At 41.1% G+C, this 22,486-nt stretch overlaps 1 protein-coding gene across 1 annotated transcript in view; it reads left to right on the plus strand.

Annotated features, from left to right (window-relative positions):
* IBTK (inhibitor of Bruton tyrosine kinase) overlaps nt 1–22,486 on the plus strand; it is a 1,862,448-nt gene that overhangs the window by 1,699,317 nt on the left and 140,645 nt on the right. The window contains exon 26 of the mRNA XM_044074098.1: nt 5,979–6,119. Within this exon, the coding sequence (XP_043930033.1) occupies nt 5,979–6,119 (141 nt within the window). The remainder of the gene's footprint in view (nt 1–5,978; nt 6,120–22,486) is intronic.

The raw sequence follows: 22,486 nt of genomic DNA on the forward strand, positions 1-22,486 counted from the left end.
TCGGTGGCCTCGTCGAGATCGACACATAGCCTGTCTGAAGCTGATTTGGACCGGGTGATGAGAAGGTTCATCCAGGCCCAAATGCAGATGGGAGTGCTCCTGGGGGGGGAGCTCAACACCCTTTTTTGCCCCGATAGCTCCTTCTCCGACCCGCTTCCTGATCAAATCAAAACTAGTACCCTCTCAAGAGATAATATTCCTGGGTGCAAGCTTAAATACAACTGCCCAGATGGCTTATCTCATGCCAGACAAACAAAGGCAACTGATTTCTTACTTTGAAATGTTGGCAACAAACACCCAGTTATCTGCAAGAAAAATTCTGCAGGCTTTGGGCTTCATGGCATCCTGCATTCTACTAATTCCATACGCAAGACTGCATATGAGGAAACTACAATGGTATCTAAAAAGTGTTTGGACTCAACATTGCCACAGCCTGGAAACATTAATAACCCTCATTCCCTGCCTGCAACAGGAGTTTCGATGGTGGGCACAGGCCTTTCACCACAAAAAGGGACAGCCATTCACTCTACCCACGACCAGGCAGAGACACTAACAACAGATGCATCAGATTATGCCTGGGGGGCCCACATGGCAGGAAGATGTATTCAGGGCGCATGGCCAGCAAGCCGAATGCATCTTCATATCAATCAAAAAGAGATGCTAGCTGTTCAGAATGCCCTGACAGTGTTCAAGGATCTACTTCATCCAGGACAACTGCTGGTAAAGACCGACAATACTTACAGTCATGTGGTACATAAACAAGCAGGGAGGCACACATTCCTACCCCCTCTGCAGACAAGCCATGACTTTGTGGAACACAGCATTGACTTATCAAGTACACCTCCAAGCACAATTCCTGCCAGGAAAGACAAATACTCTGGCAGACGAACTAAGCAGAAATCTCAAGGATCCTCACGAGTGGAAACTAGATCCACAAATCTTCAGCATGATAACAAGAAAATGGGGATGGCCAGACATAGATCTATTTGCCTCCCCGCACAACTGCCAACTACACAAATTCTGCACAAGGACTTATCACAAACAAGCATGGAAAGTGGATGCCCTATCATTCAGCTGGAAAACCCTTACAGTATATGCATTTCCTCCACTGCCTCTCCTCCCCAAGGTACTCCTAAAGGTCAGACAAGAGAAGCCAAAAATGATACTGATTGCCCCAGACTGGCCACGCCAGCACTGGTACCCAATCCTAAAGAGCTTGTCTCAAGGCCCAGCCTGGACATTACCTCAGATTCCTCATTTGCTGACCCAACAAAACAATCTGATCCTGCACAGCCAACTCAGAAGCCTAAATCTGTCTGCATGGCTGATGTAACCATTCAGAACACACCTCCCTCTAAAGCAGTTATGGATGTTATTTTGGCGGCCAGGAGGCCCAGCACCAGAAAATCTTATACAGAAAAATGGATGAGATTCTGTGCTTGAAGCCAAGCACAAGGAATGGACACGCTTGTACCAAATATTCCTCAGATTTTACAATACCTAACTGAGATGCTGGAAAAAAGGCCTATCCTTCTCATCAATTAAGATCGATGCCTCTGCCATTTCAGCTCATTACAGTACGGATCCACCTATATTTTCACATCCACTGCTAAGGCAGTACCTCAGAGGGGCCAAAAACATAAGACCTCCAAGGAGAGCTCTAACACCTGTTACAGGCACTAATGGCTATGGAATCTTTTATTATTTTCCATCCGGACAGAGTTTCTCTAAGGACAAACCCAATATTTATGCCTAAGGTAGTGTCCATTGTGGCTCTTAACCAAACTATTCATTTGCCTACCTTTTATCCAAACCCACAGAATAAGGGGGAAAGACTTCTGCATTCTTTGGACATACACAGACAGCTAAGCTTCTACTTGGACAAAACTAAAGCTTTCAGAAAGACTGAGCAACTGTTAGTGGCATATGCTGCAGGATCGCAAGGAAAAGCTATTTCGATGCTGACTATTTCAAAATGGATAGGCCACTGCATTCGTTTCTGCTATTCACAACATGGCAAATTAGTGCCTAAGGGCATTAGGCCACATTCAACCAGAGCAGCAGCCTTCCTCAAGAGGAGTACCAACCAAGGACATTTTGGAGGCTGCAACTTGTACTTCAGTACACACTTTTACAAAGCACTACCACTTACATCTTTACTCTAAATCCAGAGCAGGCTTCGCCACTGCAGTTCTGCAGGGCCTCATAGCCACTCCTAATTCTATCTAGGCCCAGCCACCCAACCTCAGTTTTGGGATTCAACCCAAGTATAATGACTGCAACAGTGAAACACGATGAACATAGTACACTTGTGTACCTACCATAAATGTAGATGTTCGAGTGTATTCACTGTTGCAATCCAGGTTACCCTCCCTCCATCCCCCTTTCATTGCTGGGACTTATCTGTAATTCTCTATTCTATACAACCTATGTGGTGTATTTGCTTGTAGATGAAGGTAATGTTTATGTTAGTGTATGCTTTTTTATGAGCAGAATTTTTAGCCTACCCTTTTGGGGGCACCTGACAACTGGGACAAGAAAAACTGAAGAAAATGGCGTCGGCTGCATCTTTTATACCCCTGGCGCACTGATGTCAGGGAAGAGGCGACAGCATCCGACACCGGACCAGGACTTTGGAATTCAGGCCGACTGACGGTAGCCTGCCAGCAGGTTAACCCAAGTGTAATGACTGCAACAGTGAATAGACTCGAACATCTACATTTATGGTAGGTACACAACTGTACTTTATGTGGTACATAAACAAGCATGGGGGGTACACATTCTTACCCCCTCTGCAGACTAGCCATGGCATGGTGGAACACAGCCTTGAGCTACCAAGTACATCTACAAGCTCAATTCCTGCCTGGAAAACTAAATACACTGGCAGATGGACTAAGCAGAACCCTCATGGACCCACATGAGTGGAAACTGGAACCAAGGGTTTTCAGCATGTTGACAAGCAAATAGGGGAGCCCAGATACAGACCTGTTTGCCTCCCCCCAGAACTATCAGTTGGAAACATTTTGTGCAAGGACTCCCCACAGACAAGCTTGGAAAGTGGATGCTCTGTCCTTCAGCTGGAAAAACCTATCTCTTTATGCCTTTCCTCCTCTGCCTCTGCTCTCCAAAGTACTACTAAAGATCAAACAAGACAAACCAAGGATGATTTTGATTGCACCAGCCCTGCCACACCATTACTGGTAACCCCTCCTGCGCAGTGTGTCACTGTTGGCCCCATGGCACCTGCCTCAGACTCCTACCCTGCTATCTCAGCAGGATAACCAGATTCTGCACCCTCAGCTTCAAACACTGAACCTAGCAGCCTGGCTAATTACCTAAGCTCTCCTTTACCATACCTCAGTAAACCAGTAATGGATGTCATTTTAGAGGCAAGGAGGCCTAGTACTAGAAAATCTTATGCTGAAAAATGGAAAAGATTCTGTGCCTGGAACCAATCTCAAGGGATAAGCACAGCAGTGCACAATTTACCTCAGAGTTTACAATACTTAACTGAGATGCTTCACAAGGGCCTGTCTTTTTCCTCAAAAATTCACGCCTCAGCCATTTCAGCTCATTATAACACAGAACCTCCCCCTCTTCTCTCTTCCACTGCTCAAGCAGTTCCTCAGAGGGGCAAAAAATTGAAGACCACCCAGGAGAGCTCCAACTCCAGCCTGGGACCTTATCTTTGTATTGAAGAAACTCACCCTTCCTCCTTTTGAGCCAGCTGCTACTGTAGATTTAAAACTCCTTTCTTGGAAAACAGCTTCCCCTTTAGCCATCACTTCAGCAAGAAAGGTATCTGAATTACAAGCCGTTATGGCAGTGAAGCCTTTCATAATCTTTCATGCGGACAGAGTGTCCTACAGGACCAATCCCTCTTTCATGCCAAAGGTGTTATCCAATGTGGTCTTTAATCAGTCAATTCATTTGCTTACCTTCTTTCCTAATCCACAGAACAAAGGGGAACCGGATACTGCACTCCTTAGATGTGCACAGACAACTTAGATTCTACTTGGACAGGTCTAAACCTCAAAGGAAATATGAACAACTGCTGGTGGCATTTGCTGCAGGGAGAGATGGGAAGGCTATTTCAAAGCGAACCATCTCCAAATGGATAGGCCATTGCATTCACTTCTGCTATAAGCACCATGGAACACCTATCCCACAGGGGATCAGATCCCACTCAACCAGGGCTGCATCTACCTCTGCAGCCTTTCTCAGAGGCGTACCTACCAGGGAAATCCTAGAAGCTGCTACCTGGAGTTCTGTACATACTTTCACCAAGCATTACCATTTGGCAATTTTCTCTAAATCCAGAACTGGCTTTGCCACTGCAGTTTTGCAGGGCCTTATAGCTGGTCCTAATGCTATCTAAATTCCTCCTCCCATCCTTAGCTTTAGGAATCTCCCCAAATGTAATGACTGCAACAGTGAAACACGATGAACATAGTACAGTTGTGTACACTTACCATAAATGTAGATGTTCGAGTGTATTCACTGTTGCAGTCCTGTTTACCCTTTCTTCAGCCCCCTGACTTTGTTTGGCTATACCTCTTCTCTCCTTTTCAATGCTTAAAAGCTTTTTGGTGTATTTGCTTTTTTGTTTGAGGTATAACCTTGTATATTTATAGATTTAATTGCTTCCCATTGGGGGGCACCTGACATCTGTGGCAAGAAAAACTGATGTAATGACGTTGGCTGCATGTTTTATTCACCTAACGTCACGGAAGAAGAGACAGCATGCAGGACCCAAGACTTTGTTAATCAGGCCGACTGAGGGTTACCTGCAGGCAGATAACCCAAATGTAATGACTGTAACAGTGAATGCACTTGAACATCTATATTTATGGTAAGTGTACACAACTGTACTTTTTTCCTACATGGCTCCACCGTCTCATCTTTCTCTGTCCAGCCTGGGGTAATTCACGGCCTTTTTCCTTTATGATGGTGCTGCTTTGGATTCAGCCCAACCTAGGACCTTGACAGGAGGTCTTCATAGTTGGATATGACAAATTCATTCTTAACTTTCTAGAGTTTTCTTAGGGTTAGAAATAATCTATCGTCTCCCTCATCTGTTAGTCTTCCTATTTAGCAGCAGACATGAGAGCTGCCCCTAAACTGTACAAGTATATTTTTCTATTTTTACTTGCTTAGCAATATGGTACTGTATATTTGTTGTTGCTTCTTGATTTGCAGGTTGTTTACAAGCTAGTGGCTAGAAGGTGGGCTAGTGTACTATAGGGATGAGCTCAGTTGTGTTATGCCACAGGCATTCCTGAACTTGTGTTTTTGCTGAAAATATATGCTGAATTCCATTTATTTGTGAGAATTACTCAACCAAGTGCTCAACAAGATTGGATCTCTGGTAGTTCAACAGATACAGTAAGAACTTCTATTTTCAATAGTCATCTATTTGTTTGGACCACTTAGTAAGTAGACTTGGTTATTAAAACCAGAGTAGATAGAAATACTGCATGTCTATGGATATTGCTTTTGCTCTTGTTTGTACCATTAAAGGGCATTTTGAAGTACAAATATTTTTTAAGAAGTAGGTTATTTGTTGGTAGTAGTCACATAGCATTAAGGACTGCTTGTGAAGGACTTTTGCCCCAAGCAGAATTGTGTATGTATTGTTGGGTGGAGAATTGCCATTTGAAATTGACCTTTTACAGAAATGTGCAGCTGTCTATGAACATACTGTTTTTTTTGTTTTTTTTTTGCTGAAGGATAAGTGCAGTTCCAATATTTCTAATGATGAAGATTGACATAAGCATTTTAAGATGTATTTAAATACCATACTTCCTACTAATAATTCTCTTGAGTACACATCTATTGAGGCATTCTTGGTGGTCGTAACTGAAAAACACATAGTTAAACATAGCATCAGTTGTGGGGAAAATGGATTTGGCTTGTCAGCATTTTATTTGTCTAATTATTTAAAGCATCATTGTTACATAGGTTCTTGCATTTTTCAGGACAGCTTCTTTGCCTTGCTCCCCACCACCAAAGTCATCCCATGATGTAGTGTTGCAAGATGAAAAGATTGTCTCTTCAAGTCACTCCTCTGTTCCTGATGTGAAGAATGCAGATAACCCAAAGAATGAAAAACCATCAGAGTAAGTATTGTTGATTTTCTACAACCCTGTAATAGAGGTGGCAAGTCACAAGTAAAAACATGGCAAGAAAATACATGTCAGATGTATCCCTTTTATAAAGAAACCAGTAATTGATTCTTTCCAAGCAGAAGACAGTGAGTGTAGCTGCAGGCATCACTACAAAAATGTGTTCTATCATGTAAATGCCATGGTTTGTGTAACCTATGCCTGCCTGCAGCATCCTATTATTAAAGCATCAGCAGTCTTTTCATTTGTGAGCTATATTAAAGTTTCTTTAATATAAGTTCCCTGTGGAAAAAGCTGAGACTGGCTGATGGTCGTTTTTCAGACCAGCCACTTAATGGTGAGAATGGCATCTTGACATAGAGTGCCTGTATTTTTATCAGTTTTGTTTCCAAGTTTTAGAAATTGTTGCCTGAAGGTCGGTGATAGAGGAAAATTGAGTGAGAGAATAATGATCCCTGGGATGAAAGATTAAATGCAGAATTAAAAGACAATGGCAAAGGTTTAGCAAAATCTTTGGCTGTGTAGTTGGGTGATTAGGTTTTGGCATTCATTCTCCCATGGTGTAGCAGATCTGAAGTACTGTGTCCAGTTCTGGTTACCATATGTAGAAAGTTAGGGTTGGCAGTTGGAAAGCCTGTAGGTTACTTCCAGGATGGCTGCACATTGAGCAGCAGCTTAATTCTAGCTGTCCCAGTGTGAAAACAGAAACTTAGAGAAGGTCAGTGGACCTGACTTTCTGGGTAAATTTCAGTAACTGGCTTGTAAGTGCACTGCCTGGATGGCAGAAAAAAAAGAAATACAGAGGACCTGAAGGAAAATCAGCTACAAAAGGTGACAAAGAAACACTGACTGGGAAAAGTACTGCAGCTGTCACTGACTGGGAAAAGTACTGCAGCTGTTCAACAAAAATCAATGCAAGCTCCAGATATGACTTTCAGTAACCTAGAGGAAAGTATAAGTGAACTGCACACAGACCTGATTAAAATAAACACAACACTGATGGAGTATAAAGACTCAAACAATAAATGGCTGGAAAAAAATGGAAGATGCTTTAAGCAGATGTTCAGATAAGATGATAAACTGCAAAACTCAGAGGATTAAACGAAGAAAAGGCTGGCTGAATAAGAGACTGCACAAGAAGTGTAAAAAAATAATAGAATTAGAGGACAGAGTACTTAGGGAAAACTTGAGATTTTCTGCTGTACTAGAGAAACTGGAAGGAGTAGGTTATATTAATTTTATGAAAGCACAAATAAACAACTGGACTGGTATTCCACAACAAGAATTGTTCTTTGAAAGGGCACATCATGTGTATGCTCATGAGAAAGCAACTTAGACCTTTAATAGTAAAGATGCAATCTTTCCAGCGGAAGAAGTTGTTTCTGACAAAACTGTGGCAGAAGGACAAAGTATGTAGACTGGGAAACAGCAGATTGTTTGTGGGGAATGACTGTTCTTTGTACACCAGGCAGAAGAGGAGTAAATGTATTCCTTTATTCAGGGAATGTCAAGAAGCATGCATGATATTCAAACTGCTGTACCCAGCTATCTTCAAAATGTTTTTCCTGGAGGGGCAAAAATCATTTTTTGATGAAATACATGCTAAGGAAGAAATACAAAAGTTTGTCCAGCCAAGGGTGAGCTGTGAGACAGATGGAGATTCTGCTGCTTGTTCCTCTGGTAAGGGAGACCACAGAGACTGTGCCAGTGAAACCTTTTCCAGTATTTCAATGGAAAATGCTTGAGAGAGAAAAAAATACAAGAGCTAACTAGAAGAATTGAGAATACGTTGGTAATGAAACAAGGACAGGGTTTGGGAGATGGAGATGAACAGGAATAATATCAGCAACTTGGAAATTAACAAATGTGGAATTACAAATCAGTAGTTATATTTGTGAAACATGACACAACACGAAAGTCTGGAAATACTGGACTGACTTGGGACTCTAAAGCATATGCCCTATTTCATGTCATTAATGTTCAGAGAATAAAACCAGTAAATTGGAAATTGATAAATGTGGGATTACAAAACAATAATTATATTTGTGAAACATAACAGAACAAGAACATCTGGAAATATTGGTATGTTTATATTTTGTTAACTTGTAGGGGACTCTAAAGCATATGCCCTACTTTTGTCATTAATGTTTGGGAAAATACCCAGGAGAGGGGAAGAGGAGGGAGAAGGTTAACTAAGTAAAACAAAATGTTTTCATAATGGTACAATTTTAAAAGTGCATGATTTTATTTGCATGCTGTAAAGTAAAGGTTTTCCGAGTTTGTGTAATGGGGATACTAATGTAAATAGGTACTCCTGTTTATTTTCTTCTTTCTCCTCCTTCAGTTTTAATAGGTACTGCAATGTAAAACAATCTAATTAAAAGAGCGTGACAAAAGAAAAAAATAGTGTGCTTTTTCGCATTCTTGCATAGGACAATGACTGGGTTAAGGCCCTTGGCGTAATCTAGTAACAAGTTTTAAGAGAAAGCAAGTAAATCTTAAAGAATATTGAATATTATGAGACATTTTTCCAGTAAACAAATGTATGCCTTGCAGTTTTGTGTCTGCCTCTCCTGCCTCTAGGAGACAATCTGATGAAGAGAAATGGCTTGGAAAAAATGTTTTCTGAAAGCATTCAAGTGTTTTCCCAGCTGACATAGCTATAAAGATAAGACACAGCCAGGCAGCACTTACTAGAAGCACAGGCTGTGTACCATGCATCTTAGCTTAGATTAACCTTTATTTTAGGTTATCTCAAGTCTTTGTGTGTGGCTGTCAGTTTGGAACAGTTGTTCCTTTTAGGAGGGTAAAACTTCAATATTCGAAGATCTACATAGTTTTTATGTTTTATTAAGTTAATATGTTTTATGGAGGAGTTGGGTGTGTTTCTCTTTTTGTTTCAGGGCTTTCAGTAAAACAAAAAGTTTTTTTAAGATGTGACATAGGCTGAAATGGAGCTCACAAGAAACAAATGTATAAAAGATTAACCTGCCAAACAGTATATGCATGTAACACAAAAGCTGGAGCTAGACATTTAACAAAAAGCTGTTGTATGTAAAAGGGGGGAATGATAACTCTTTAAGAAAATGATGCTTTTTGTAATGTCTTTAAATGTGAGTGGTCTCACAGATAAATACAAAAAAGAGTATTTAGCTATATTAAAATATAGAGTGCAAATAGCTATGCTGCAGGAGATTCACTTAGAACTGAACATGTAAATTTGATAAAGGTTTTCAGGGATGGTTACACAGTGAAATACCTAGAACAAAGGAAAAGAGGAGTACTTATATTAATTGCAAGAAGAGCTCTAGTAGTGATATAAGAGGATAAAAGATAATAGTAGATTTGTAGTACTAAAGGGCTACTGTCAAGGAAGGAGGATTACACTGGCATGTATTTATACTCCATGGAAAACTGTGCTGTAATGGAGCTTAAGAAAATTCTGGGAGAAATCAGCTTTCAACAAGGAATATTGCTTATAGATGTGGACTGAAATTTGATCTGCAATAGTGAAGATGTGTCTGGGGGGCCTAGAAGGGAAAATATAACAAAGGAGGTTAGATTTTTGAAGGAATATATGAAAATATTCAGCATGGAAGATGTGAGTACAGTACTAGGGTTCTGAGTGAATTTGCATATTATTCCCCAAGATATAAAAACTGGGCTAGGCGGTATAGAATTTACATTTCACAGAAATGTGTGCATTTAATTGAAGTTCTTGATATGCACCCTAGAACTGTTTCAGATCATGCACCAGTATTGACTATAATAAAAACAGGGTAATGAAGTAAAAATATGAGACACTGGTGCTTTCCCACGTATCTAAAGAGTAATTTAAGGAATGGGTAGTGGAAATTATTCAAGAGCTGTAAGAGAAGATAGAAATTTCTTCTGAAAATATAGCTAGGGATAAAATTAAAGTGGGGTTTAAAAATAGGGTGGAAATAAAAGAAAGGGCAATATGGTTAAGAAGTAACAAGAATTATTTAGAGGGACTGACAGATGTTAAAGTATTGCAAAATAAGGGGAAATCCCACAGAACAAGAAGAGGAGCAACTGCAGAATGCTAAACAGAAAATTGCCTCATTAATGTGCATGAATTTAAAATCAGTTGCTTAACAGCAATCCTTCTTTAACTCTAGAGCCACAAAAACGTTTAGCACAATGACTCAGACAACAGAAAGTAGAAAGGGCTGTCGCCCAGCATAGGGAGCCTATAACTAAGAAGAGATCCTGTAGAAGAATTAGAAATATTTCGGAAATTCCATGAAGGTCTGTCAGAGAAATGTCGAAATCAAGAAAAGATGCAAACGAAAATGTTTTTGGAAGAATTAAATAAGCCATGGTTAGCGGTAGATGAGAATCAATTACTAACAAACAGGATAGGAGGAGATGAGATAAAACTGGTGATGTATAGCCAATCTGCAGGAAAGTCTCCAGGATTAGAAGCTAGGAGGGAAAAAACTGATAAAGACCTGGAAGGTTTTTGTTTAACAATATTTTAAGAGGAGGAGAACTACCAACATTCTGGAAGAAAGTGGTGGTACTTGTAATAACCTAAAGAGGGCATCAGGTCCAGCTTCATACAGACTTATTTCAATACTAACCATGATTATACATTGTCTGTGATGGCTAAAAGAATGGTGAAGTGATGCCAAAATTGATAGATGTAGATCAATGTGATTTTGTGGAGGGCAGGCAAATATTTGACAAGATTAACAGAGCATCAATGATCAGAGGGAAGCAGAATATAAGAAAAATACCACTGTTGTTGGCAGGTCTTGATGCAGAGAAAACATTTGACAGAGTAAGATGAGACTTTATGAGCAGGGTAATAGTAGCATTTGCATTCCCTGATAACATTATACGGTTGATTAGGAGGATATATGAGGGATCAGAGTTGGATATTACCTAACCCCAAAAACTCTACTCACATCTATATTAGCCACAACACCGTAAAGCTTACACCCCATACATTACATACCAAGCAACTCAAGTACCTCTTCTGCCATCTCATCTCTATCCTTCTCTCTCTGGCGACATTCACCCAAACCCTGGTCCTTCTCCCCCACACATCTCAACCTCCCAATCCCATCCTCCTCCCACAACTGGTAAACCCCTCTGTTTCTCAGCTCTAAATGCTCAGAGCATATGCAACAAAATTACTAACCTCCATGCCTGGCTTCTACATAATCAAGCCTATATTCTGGCCATCTCAGAAACCTGGCTCAAATCCCATATAAGACTCTGAACGAACACCACCCAACTACTCCATAATTAGGAAAGATAGAATGCATAAAAAAGGAGGGGGAGTCACTCTTCTCTACTCATCATCACACTTGGTTACCCCCCTGTACCAAACCTATTCCCAAATTTGGCAAGGCAGAACTAATTCCAGCCCTACTTCGAATAAACAAACATAAAGTTATATGCATAGTCTCCCTTTATATCCCTCCTGGAGACAATATCTCAACCCTTGAAGATATTCTCTCCTGGTTCTCTAGCAACATCACTAATGAAACTATAATCCTGGGTGATGTTAATATTAACTTGTCAACAATTCAATCTCCTACAAACTCACTTAATATAAACTTGTACAACATCACTCAGCTTATTAATTCAACAACTATGCCTTCCAAGAACTTCCTTACTGGAAGCACCCTGGACTGGATTCTAGTTACTCATCCACATTACATCTCTGATAGTGGCAGTCTGCCCAACCCATTAGGCAACCACTTTCCCACTTTTGCCCACTGTCTTCCCGCCTCCATTACATCTGACTCATACCTACACCTTCACTGGCTGTCTAAAAATCTTTAATCCTAGTACATTCTCAAATGCACTAAAAAAATGAACTGGAACCCACTAAAAACCCTTCATTTAGAAAATGCTGTTATCTACTTTCTGAACTTGCTTACTTGACTTCTTTGCCCCTCTGAAAACAAAATGCATAATAAGCAATCTTGTACCTTGGCTAAACAAAAATACCCTACTAGCCGTGCGATTCTGGGGTAAAGCCTGGAAACTCTACTCCCTTAATGAATTTAAAACACTTTGTAACAAAGTAAAAAAACATTATCTCAGACCGCAAAGCCTACTTCTCTACACTCCAAACCAACCATAACACCAACCCCAAAAAATTCTGGCATGGAATCTCCTCCATTCTCAACCCTGGCAAAAAAAAAAAAACCCTGCCCTGATCCAGATGCCTCTGACTTGGACTTAGCCACCCAATTTAGCACTTTCTTTATCGATTCCATAAGTAAACTTGCGTCATCTTTCACTTCCCATTTGGCTTCCCCACCTTTATTTTCACCTATCCCTCCCTCCCCTATCATCTCCTGCTCCCAACCTCCTCCTTTCTCCTTCAACCCCATCCCTACAGCCACCATAAAAAAACTTCTACCAACATTGAAACCTGGCTCCAGTGCCGCTGATGAAACACCCTCATATTTCTTAAAAGTTGCTGCAGAAGGCATAGCTCTTCCCATCTGCATTCTTATAAATCGATCTATTGCTGAATGTCAAGTTCCCCAGCTCTGGTAAAAGGCCATTATTATTCCACTCCATAAAGGTGGTAATAACAATAATATCACAAACTTTCGAACTATCGCTATCTTATCCCCCATTTCTAAACTTCTCGAAAAATGCATCCATCTACAACTTCTACCTTACCTCATAAACAACCAACTTCTAACACCTACTCAACATGGTTTCAGACCTGGCCACATTACTACCACAGCTCTCCTCTCCTGTCTAGAAACAGTTAATAAGGCCCATGACGCTGGCCACATCACGTCCACTCTCCTCCTTGACCTCTCTAACGCATTCGACACCGTCTCTCATAACCTTCTTTTCACTAAACTCTCCAAACCAAACTAAATCTGTCCCACTACTCTATTAACTGGTTTACCAGTTACCTCTCAAACAGGCAACAAGCAGTCAGATGGAAAAAAGCCACCTGCCCTTTTCTCAGTGCTCCCACAGGTGTCCACCTGGGTTCAATTTTAGCCCCCGCTTCTATTCAATATATTCATAAACAATTTCTACCAAGCCATCCCAAATGCCAACCTTCTCCAATATGCCAACAATTCAACAATAATCTGCTCTGCTTCTTCTATACCCACCCTAGTTAAATTAACCCAAAATGCCTTCTCCTCCACTGAGCAATGGATGGTGGACAACCATCTAGCACTCAATGCTACTAAAACTAAACACATGATATTTATTGCTTCCAAAACCACCACCCTGGACGAAACCTCATTCTCAGTCACCAGTCAAAATAATACTCCTCTCAAAATAGTCTCTAATGCTAAACTACTAGGAGTCCTGATAGATCACCAGCTAAAGTTTGATAATCATCTACAAGTAAATATAAAAAAAACACACAAAAAAATAGGCATGCTTTACCGCCACAACCATTACGTCTCTCCGTTAACTAGGCTCACCCTCGCCAACAACCTCCCATCCCTCCTATACGGTGCCTCTATCCTTACTAACCTGGAATCCTCCCTCAAGACTAAACTCTCCTCTTGCTATAATAAAATAACAAAATTTGCAACCAAACATAGATCCACTTCCCATCACTGCACTGCCCTACGCCAACTGAATTGGCTTAAGCTGTCCAATTACCTCATCTGTAGTCAACTTGTCCAAGCACACAAAACTTATTTTCACTCCCTCTCTCTGTCCCACTCTTGCCACCACCTTTAAAATGCACCAACCAAATAGTCTTTTGAGATCTACTTTCCAAAATCTAATTGAACTGCATAAGCCTGCCCATCCACCAGGCAAACATCTAATGTCCTTCTCTCTAGCATGCCATTGGAATTCCCTCCCGCCTCTCATCTGCACCACCAGCAGCCTCTCTTCATTCAAAACCTTACTTCACACACACCTAACTTCACTATGGGAATGCTCTTGCTCCCACCCCACATAATCTCCCTTCACTATAGCTACTCTCTATAAGCTATAATTCACAATAATCTCCCATTGTTTTGTACCACTAATAAACTCTAGGAATTAGCATAATTCCTATAATGGTACAATTCAGTAGCCTAGAAATTAACTGCATGAGTTAGCATAACTGTTAAGAAATTCAGACTGTTTCTGTTATTGCATTGTACTAATAGGTTAAACTGTTAAAAACTTTGACTATTTGTAAATATTACGGTTATTGCATTGTAATAATATGTGCACTCTACTATGTGTTTTTCTGTTTGTTTAATTTTGCTTCATTTGTGCACATTACATTTCTCTAATGACTTACTCTTACGTTAAGTCTGTGATTCTGTGATTTGTAATTTTCTAGAGCTTTTTTCTCCAGGACACTATTGAAAATGGGCTCCTCGTGACCCAATGAACTATCCAGGCAAACTATAAATAAATAAAGTGGGTGCAGTCCTCCATGATAGTTTCTGCTTCAGCAGAGGCAACAGGCAGGATATATGCTTCCTTCAATTAGTTATATTTAGAACCATTGGTAAAGAAAATAAGAAACTCAGAAATTCAAGGGTATAATTGGTGTGGTAGTCAAGAAAAGCTGTCTCTGTTTGCAGTGATATTATTTTATACCTGACAAAATCAGACGGGGACATTACAGTGTTGTGGAACATTTTGAGACTGTCTTTTCGGGATAAAAAATTAATGAAACTAAAACAAAGGTAGCAGCAGTAAATTGTGTACCCACACATGAATTGGTTCAACAATATCCATATTTATGAAATGAAGTATTTAGGAGTATGGATTAAAAATGATTCCTGTGTGGCAGCTAAGGATATATGGGAAGAGACTAAATAAAAGTAGAACTCAGCACAGCTCCTCGTGGTGTCCAGCAGAGTTCCTAGAGCAGCAGAGACCAGAAAAGACAAACTTTCCAGATTCTAAGTATTTTTTTCTGCATTTTCGACTTTTAAAGCCTTTCGATTGCTATTTCTGCCTGTTTTATTCTGTTATTACCTGTTTTTACTGTTTTTAATAGCTTGAATTATTTGTTGCACTTGCTTGTTTAAGTTTTGCTTAAAAGTTAAACAACAGGCTAATACACTCAAGTGTACTAGCTTTTGATAGCAATTAGTCGAAACACACAGCATTTATTGTATTTTCTGCCTATCTGAAAAAAAACTTGAAAAAAACAAAAAAAATACTCTTGTTTTCCTTACTTTCCTAATAGTTTGTTCCAGTGATCAGATTTGCTGATCCCTGGGCTTTGTCTTGGTTCCTGTGTTTCTCCATTTTCCTTGTTGGTCAAGGGGTAGTTTCTTTACTCACTAGTGGGAGTAGGGAGTACTGAGCTGCCTGTTTGTCCTCAGAGGAGTAGTTTAAGGCAGTAACTTGTAGTTTATTGGCCATTTTGGGTCATTTCCTGTCTTTTCCAGCCCCCTGCTATAAAGCACGCTTTGGCTGGCTTTTCGGCTATAGAGAACTCAGCACAGCTCCTCGTGGTGTCCAGCAGAGTTCCTAGAGCAGCAGAGACCAGAAAAGACAAACTTTCCAGATTCTAAGTATCTGCATTTTCGACTTTTAAAGCCTTTCGATTGCTATTTCTGCCTGTTTTATTCTGTTATTACCTGTTTTTACTGTTTTTAATAGCTTGAATTGTTTGTTGCACTTGCTTGTTTAAGTTTTGCTTAAAAGTTAAACAACAGGCTAATACACTCAAGTGTACTAGCTTTTGATAGCAATTAGTCAAACACACAGCATTTATTGTATTTTCTGCCTATCTGAAAATACTTGAAAAAAACAAAAAAAATACTCTTGTTTTCCATACATTCCTAATAGTTTGTTCCAGTGATCAGATTTGCTGATCCCTGGGCTTTGTCTTGGTTCCTGTGTTTCTCCATTTTCCTTGTTTGGTCAAGGGGTAGTTTCTTTACTCACTAGTGGGAGTAGGGAGTACTGAGCTGCCTGTTTGTCCTCAGAGGAGTGGTTTAAGGCAGTAACTTGTAGTTTATTGGCCATTTTGGGTCATTTCCTGTCTTTTCCAGCCCCCTGCTATAAAGCACGCTTTGGCGGGCTTTTCTGGCTATAGAGAACTCAGCACAGCTCCTCGTGGTGTCCAGCAGAGTTCCTAGAGCAGCAGAGACCAGAAAAGACAAACTTTCCAGATTCTAAGTATTTTTTTCTGCATTTTCGACTTTTAAAGCCTTTCGATTGCTATTTCTGCCTGTTTTATTCTGTTATTACCTGTTTTTACTGTTTTTAATAGCTTGAATTGTTTGTTGCACTTGCTTGTTTATGTTTTGCTTAAAAGTTAAACAACAGGCTAATACACTCAAGTGTACTAGCTTTTGATAGCAATTAGTCGAAACACACAGCATTTATTGTATTTTCTGCCTATCTGAAAAAAAACTTGAAAAAACAAAAAAAATACTCTTGTTTTCCTTACTTTCCTAATAGTTTGTTCCAGTGATCAGATTTGCTGATCCCTGGGCTTTGTCTTGGTTCCTGTGTTTCTCCATTTTCCTTGTTTGGTCAAGGGGTAGTTTCTTTACTCACTAGTGGGAGTAGGGAGTACTGAGCTGCCTGTTTGTCCTCAGAGGAGTGGTTTAAGGCAGTAACTTGTAGTTTATTGGCCATTTTGGGTCATGTCCTGTCTTTTCCAGCCCCCTGCTATAAAGCACGCTTTAGCGGAGTTGCCACTGTTGCACACTAGGGCAGCGGTTAAGCAGGTTTAAACTATTCGGGCTACCTAAAGTCCACTCTTCAAATTTTCCCTTAAAACTACCTTCCTCGAACTATACTACTGATCTAATCAGCGTATCCTATAACTAACAAGATCATCTCTACTTGACTCCAAGTAGACTATTCTCTATCTGTTAAACCTAGCACTTGCTCCTACAGTACTTATTACCTTGATACGGCACTCTTATAGATAGCACCCCAAAAGGCAAACCCCATTTCTCGGTCACCCACGTCCGGAATCTCTCTAAAGTTTTTTTTGTCTAGTCCTTCTAGCATGTCGAGGGATCAGTTGCTAGTGTCCTCTCCTGCTCAGCTGGTGAACCTGGGAATATTGAGGCAATGTTACAATTGCCTCATGTACACAGACAACCCTCTCCTCCTCCCACAAAACACAAATACATGTGAGAGATGCAACTATACGGCCAAACTGGAGGCTGAGCTCTCTCAACATAGGACTGGCAAGACCAGTCAGGAGGAGAAGGTTACCACACACACTATAGACCCAGTCTCACATAGTACCATCACAACCTCAAATCATACACATAAACACACAAAGACAGTCTCGGAGGCTCTGATCAAAAATCTACCAAAACAGCAGAGGCCACCAAAGCAGACACCCAAACAACCACCACCTCAGAACACAACACCTGCAACACATAGACCTCACAGTCAGAGTGTCAAACAGTCACAGCCCTTAAGGCCAAACACAATGCCAGACACACTAGTCATTGGTGACTCCATAGTCAGACACACTGACGTCCCGCTCACCAGACTGAGTAAGGAGAAGGTCACAGTAAGCTGCCTGTCGGGCGCTAGAATCCGCCACATAACGCAAGCACTCAGGTCTCTCAACAGCAGGTACAAATACGACTCAGTCATTGTCCACGCTGGTGTAAATGACCTGAGACGTACCTCCTTGGACTACATGAAAAGAGACATTGAGGAGCTCTCGGATTATAAAAAATATAATAATTATTTGAAATGTTAAAATTTTTTTAGCTTACAGTTGCATTAAGAGTTTTTTGTATGTTTTAATTTTAGTTTCTAATCATTCAATATGAATGATGTGATTGCTTGATGGCATTGCTGCTGCGCATTAATGCGATTAAAGTACCTAATTATATAGGAATATATTGGGGCTTAAACAAATTATTATTTATTATTTATTATTTTTTCATTTATTTGATGAAGCTGAATCATTGGTAGTGACCACGCCGCTACAACCCCTACGCTACACACTTTTACACAATAAGAGTTTTTTTTTTTTTTTGGACAGTTTTTTTTTTTTGACTTTTTTTGGAACTGTATCTTTAATAGTAATCTGATTAACAGAGCTCTCTGATTATGTAGCCCAGGCAGGTATGACCCTGACCTTGAGCAGTATCCTACCTTCACCAAGAATGATGCCACAATACAGAGATAAGATGATCAGCTTTAACAATTGGCTTAAACTCTGGTGTCATTCAAAGGGGATCCAATGTCTGTCTGCCTGGGATGACATGCTGGACAAGCCACGCTGCTTCGCAAGGGACGGCTTGCACCTGTCACACCTGAGATTCCGGATATTGGCAAAGGCTCTTCCCACCCCATAGTGCCTTTTTTAGGCAAGGCTCAAATTCTAAACCTACCACCCTAGAACACCAAAATGGAAAAAAACTAAGGGTAATGCTGCTCAATGCCAGAAGTCTAAATCTCAAAATGCACGCACTCCAGGCCCTTCTCAGTATGGAGAACATCGATGTCTGTGCTGTGACAGAAACCTGGTTCAAGGCTCCTGAGAGCACCCCAGCACTATCAGGTTTTACCTCATATCATGCCCGCCCCAAAATCCGGACAATACCAAGAAAGGAGGGGGGGGTATCCATATTCATCAAGGACACCCACACCTCAAGACTGGTGGCAACGCACGATGCATCGGAGACCATCCAGGTGCAATTAACCATAGGCAAGACTGCTCTGCAAATTGTAGCATGTTACAGGCCACCCTCACAAACTCAGGAACCTCACATGGCCTTCCTGAAAACACTAGAGGGGATAAATGTATCACCAAACACCATCATACTAGGTGACTTCAATTACCCTAATATAGACTGGGAACACTACTCAAGCCCAAACACCCTAGCCCAAAAGTTCCTGGAATTCATAAACTCAAATGCCATGGAACAACTAGTCACCATCCCCACAAGAAGAGAAAACATACTTGATCTCATCATCACGAACATGGGAGCACAATGTTCAACACCGGAAGTATACCCCTCACTGGTGAGATCAGATCACAAACTAATCTCGCTGGAGGTCCTCATCCCACCCCCACCTGAAATAAAAAAGACCACAGTAAAGAACTTCTCGAAGCTGACTTCACACTTCTAAAGACTAGTGTGGTCTCCTTTAAGGCCCCGAGCCGGCGGAAAACAGTACTCAAGCCGCTGAATCACTTACAAATGCCTTCTACCAGCACCTGCAGGACTGCATGGATAAGGCAATCCCAAGCAAAACAAAGACTCTTTGTACCAAAGGCAAGCGTCCAGTCTGGTGGACCCCAGCCATAAACAAACTCTACAACAAAAGGAGGAAGCTACTACAAGATAGAGCAAAATCCTTAAAAGGTAAGACACACTTGATCACTATAAGTAAAAAACTAAGAGCTCTCATAAAATCATCCAAAGCAAATTTTGAGAGAAAAATAGCTAAAGACTCAAAAGACAATCATAAGGCCTTCTTTAGCTATGTTAGAAACCTGGGAGGAAACTCCCAGATATGCTCAGAACTAGTTCAAAATGATGTGAAGATTACTGATTCTACAGACATTGCCAACATACTGGCTGACAGGTTCAGTGCAAACTTCTCCCCTCCCCCAAAAGGAGAGATATCTATACGAAGCGATTACAGCCCCCCAAACATCACAAACGGCCAAGTGAGTACTACGCTCTCAAAAGCAAGAAACACAGCATCCATGGGACCTGATGGTGTCCCCGGCTGTGTGCTCCACGAACTCAACGAGGAATTAAACCCACAGCTAGGACAGCTGTTTAATCTTAGTCTTACATCTGGATACGTACCCAGGGAGTGGCGCACTGCAACTGTGGTCCCACTTCACAAAGGCGGTGCCTCCACCGACCCTGGAAATTACCGGCCCATTAGCTTGACCAGCCTTATCTGCAAAGCCATGGAGAGGATCATAATGGACCTCATAAATAAAGACATAGGGAATTTGCAGACCTTGGATCCGTCCCAGTTTGGCTTTGTCAAAGGCAGATCATGCCTTCTAAACTTGGTTGACTTTTTCGAAACGGTCACCAAAGCCATTGATGAGGTAAAGGCAGTCCATACAGCCTACCTCGATCTGGCGAAGGCCTTCGATACAATACCCCACTCGGGTATCATTGAAAAACTCATCAGCTTAAATGTTAACCCATACATCACAAGATGGGTTGCAAACTGGCTGAGTGACAGGACCCACAGGGTCAGAGTTGCTGGCGCCATGTCAGACTCAAAGCCTGTCACAAGTGGTGTACCACAGGGCTCAGTCCTGGGCCCACTCTTGTTTGGCATCTACTTTTCCAAGTACAAGCAAACACAGGAGGGTTATGGCTGACAAAGTTTGCAGATGACTGCAAACTGGGCGCCATAGTAGAAAACACATCTGACACAGATATCCTTCAGAAGGGTCTCACAGAAACGGATAACTGGTGCCAGAGCCATGGCCTAAAGTTAAATGCCAAAAATGCATAGTCATACCCTTCGGGAAAAACAAGGTTACCCCTAGCTACCAAATAGGTGGCAATCCACTGAGCACAGAAGAAGTTATCAGGGACCTGGGGACCCAGGTTGATAGTAGTCTGTCATTCGACACCCATGTAGCTAAAGTAGTTAGGAAGACCTTCTACATTGCCCACCTTATCATGAAGGGATTCTCATCTAGATCAAGGGAGGTCATAGTCTCCCTATACTCATCACTCATCAGACCAATGATTGAGTACAATGCCCCATTCGGAATGTATCTGACCCGACACTTGCAGCAGCTGGAGAGGCCACAAAAGTTCCTCACCAAAAGCATAAAGGGTCTCAAACATCTGTCCTATGCTGCCCGACTGAAAGAACTCCAGCTCTATTCAGTCGCCTACCGCTTGCTCAGAGGTGACCTTTGCCTAACATACAAGGCCATGTCAAACCCAGATTTGATGAATATGCTTCACCTCAAAAAATCTAGATCCGTCAGAGCCACAAGGGCGGGAGACTTAAACCTCGACACGGCTATTAATAGGACGTGCTGGAGGAATAGATTCATCACCCAAAGACTCCCTATGCTGTGGAACAAAATCCCGGTATATGTGAGGCAGAGCACCTCGCTGGCCTTGTTCAAGAGAAATCTTGACCAATGGATGGGAGATCGCAGATATACCCCAGGGATTACCTCAGTGTCACTGCTCGACAGAGGCACAGCAAAATAATGGGTATAGTTCCCCATACTAAAGGGGTGGCGTAAGCCACAAAACTATGGGCTAGGCTTGTAAATGCCCTCGGGCAGATAGCCTAGTATGAACCTATGAACCTATGAACAAAAACTGAGAAAATGGAAGCTTTGTTATATGGATATGGATAGTGAGATACAAGCAGTTAAAATGTTTTTAGTCCCCTTAGTCTTATACACAGGTCAAGCATATTTTTATCACCCAGAGGAGAAGTTGAGGATAGCATTTAATAAACAGCTGAAGGATTTTATCTGGGAGGGGAAGACAGCAAGTGTCAAGTGGGATAAACTGATCCAGTAGAAGAAAGGTACAATGATGAAACAGGGGAAGCTGAAGAAACAAGGATAGACTGGGATTTTGGATGCAGACCTTTAAGGAGAATAACAGTAATCATAGAGAATATTATCTTCATAAAGTAGCACAAAATATTCTAAGAACTAAGCCAACATCAGAATGGAGAAAGGAGATTCTGCCGATAGGGATGACTGTATGTAGGGATATAGACAATAGGCACGAGGAGGCTGGAATTTATTGGGTAAAACTGGGAAAGGAACCAAGGTATTGGGAGCAAATAACTAGAGAGGGAACAATAATAGAATAGGAAGATACCAAACATTTATCTGGACTTCAGGTTAGAGATTGCCTTCCCTATCAAGGATTGATATAGGCAAAAAGAGATAGAGGGGTCCTAAGCAAAAGTCAGCACTGGTAGAGTTTTTAGTAGAATCTGAAACAGAAGCTGCTATTAAAGGAATAATAAGTATAGCATATAAATATTGCATGATAGCTATAAGAATCAGTCAGAGGAGGTTAGAAAGGATTGGGAGAAGAGATTGGATAAGCAATTCACAAAGATACAATGAGGGGGTATACATTTGTCTCCCAAATATGCAACAAAGTCTAGAAGATTTAGAATCCTTCTTGGAAGTGTTTATAGAGGTATTTTTATACCCCAGGTAGACTCCAAAAACATTTTCTTTAGGTAGTCAGCAAATGTTGGAGGTGTGATGGGGAAGAAAGAAGGGAACTGGGAATATATTTTCTGGGAGTGTAATGAGTTGGCAGACTTTAAAGATTCCCTGCAGATTGCACTGTCAGAGATACTGGGTGAGCAAATTGGTCTAACTAAGGAAACATTTTTTTGAGCTGTGATACAGAATCAAAATTGTCTAGACATTGTAAGGCCTTGATGAGTCTAATTATGGT

Source organism: Protopterus annectens, chromosome 1.part1 (genome assembly GCF_019279795.1).
Source record: "Protopterus annectens isolate FY-2018-M chromosome 1.part1, PAN1.0, whole genome shotgun sequence".
Classification (NCBI taxonomy): Eukaryota; Metazoa; Chordata; order Ceratodontiformes; family Protopteridae; genus Protopterus; species Protopterus annectens.